General features: G+C 46.1%; 1 protein-coding gene across 1 annotated transcript in view; it reads left to right on the top strand.

Annotated features, from left to right (window-relative positions):
* LOC143280959 (homeobox protein Nkx-2.2-like) overlaps positions 1–1,730 on the top strand; it is a 15,665-nt gene extending 13,935 nt beyond the window's left edge. The window contains 1 exon segment of the mRNA XM_076585783.1: positions 1–1,730. This exon segment is cut by the window's left edge and continues 423 nt beyond it. Coding sequence (XP_076441898.1) covers positions 1–24 — 24 coding nt within the window. The 3' untranslated portion in view covers positions 25–1,730.
* The last annotated feature ends 404 nt before the right edge of the window (positions 1,731–2,134 follow it).

Here is a 2,134-nt window from a genome sequence, read left to right as displayed (position 1 = left end):
CACCACCCCGCCGCCGCTGTCTAGTCTGACGTCACAGCGGTCATCGTGTCAGGTGGCCACACACAGCCTCTTCTCTCTCTCTCGCCGAGGGTCTTCACCAGTCTGACGTCACAGCGGTCATCGCGTCACGTGGCCACACACACCCTCTCTCTCTCTCTCTCACCGAGGGTCTTCATCAGTCTGACGTCACAGCGGTCACCGCGTCACGTGGCCACACACACCCTCTCTCTCTCTCTCTCACCGAGGGTCTTCATCAGTCTGATGACCTCAGAGTATGGTGACGTTAAGCTCCCGTCTATTCTGGTTGTACCGGCAGACTTCTTTTTTTGCTTGCGAGGCTGTCTTCGGTGAAACGAATGAGCAGTCTGAAGCAGACTTTTTCTTTTGTTGGTGCGGGTCTTCTAATCATGCGGGAGTGAAGACCTGCCCTGGATGCACACAGCCAGTCCACACACACTGACTGCTTGGAAAGGAGTCCAAGGCCATGGTCCCTTGTTCACGCCTCTCCCGTTTGTTCTGATTCTGAAGAGCTGCTTTGTCTGTTTGTCTCCAGGACGTCTCGCTGGACTTGTGACCACGAGGAGTTTAATGAACATTTACTGGTTGCGTCGCCAGGCCATGGCTGACAGTCACAACAGACGCAGACCCAGAAACAGAGACCTGTTTCTCGCTGTTGTTGGTTGTTGTTTTTTTCTGTGACTTTATCAGTGCCTTCTGATTGTGTCTGTGTGTGAGTTTGGGCGGGGAGGGAGAAGAGGGAGGAGGGTTCACATTGCCTCCACCCTGCGATCTAAAGAGACTTTTTTTTAGTAACTGCTGTGCTGTTCGTGTGTACAGATTTTATGGATACTTGTCAACGTGTCCTGTGTGTTGCGTATAAAGCAAATGTCTTGAATTATGTCCGTGTGACATAGAAACAAAAACAAAACAAAAAAAAAACATATCACGTTTTGAATTCAAGCCTTTTGTGCCTTCGGTTTCTGTTGTTTATAAATATATTCATTATTCATTTTTATTGACATCACTTTATACACCAAAAGCCAGTTTGTGTTTGTGTTGTTTATGAATATCAAATAAGTATTTATATTTCTATACACAAACGACAGTTGTTGTTTTTTCTCAAATATGTTGTGAACGTTAGTGGGGGAAGGGGGAGGGGGGGGGGGGGGGGGCAAAAGGTTACTTTTGACAGAATCTGGCGAAAGAATTATACTTTAAGCAAACTTTGCTGGGATCGTTTTGTTATCCTTCTTTGTTAAAATGTTGTTGTCCATATCGTCCGATATACTATTATTGTTGTTGCTGCTTGGTCTGCACAAGTTCGGGTCACAATATGGAAGCAACGGTAAGCAGCGACTGGTGAACGGAAGTTAGACTTGGGTTGTCGTTCTTTCATCCTTGTCATCGCCTAATCTGAAACCTGATCATCCAAGGACATTTTGGTTTTACCAGAAGAGGGGTCTGAGGGACCTTATTGTGGCTGCCATATATGAAGGCACGTGTTTTGCGGAATCTTCTGACAAACGTTTAGCTGTAAGTGAAGGCAGCATGCACCCTGGTGCCTTGTGTTCGTGCACATCTCTCTCTGTTTCTCTCGTTCTCTCTGTCCGTGTGTGTGTGTGTGTGTGTGTAAAATGTTGTATATGCAGGTGTACGTGCTTGAATGCTTTCGTTAAAGTAAGCATACCGCTCCCTCCAACCTGTGTGTGTGTGTGCGTGTGTGTGTGTGTGTGTGTAAAATGTTGTATATGCAGGTGTACGTGCTTGAATGCTTTCGTTAAAGTAAGCATACCGCTCCCTCCAACCTGTGTGTGTGTGTGTGTGTGTGTGTGTGTGTGTGTGTGTGTGTGTGTGTAAAATGTTGTATATGCAGGTGTACGTGCTTGAATGCTTTCGTTAAAGTAAGCATACCGCTCCCTCCAACCTGTGTGTGTGTGTGTGTGTGTGTGTGTGTGTGTGTGTGTGTGTGATCGACCCTCTTCGACAGATAAAACCTTTCACATGAAGTTGCTTTCATTATGCCGACATGAGCTTATTTCACATTTTGAGAGACTTTCCTACGGACTGCAAAAGATGTCCTTGTGGTGGTATGTACATAGTGTTCTAGATATCTCATACATTTTACACAGCCGTG

Source organism: Babylonia areolata, chromosome 4 (genome assembly GCF_041734735.1).
Source record: "Babylonia areolata isolate BAREFJ2019XMU chromosome 4, ASM4173473v1, whole genome shotgun sequence".
Lineage (NCBI taxonomy): Eukaryota > Metazoa > Mollusca > Gastropoda > Neogastropoda > Buccinidae > Babylonia > Babylonia areolata.
Note: the sequence above shows the minus strand (reverse complement) of the source record. Positions and strands in the feature narration are given on the sequence as shown.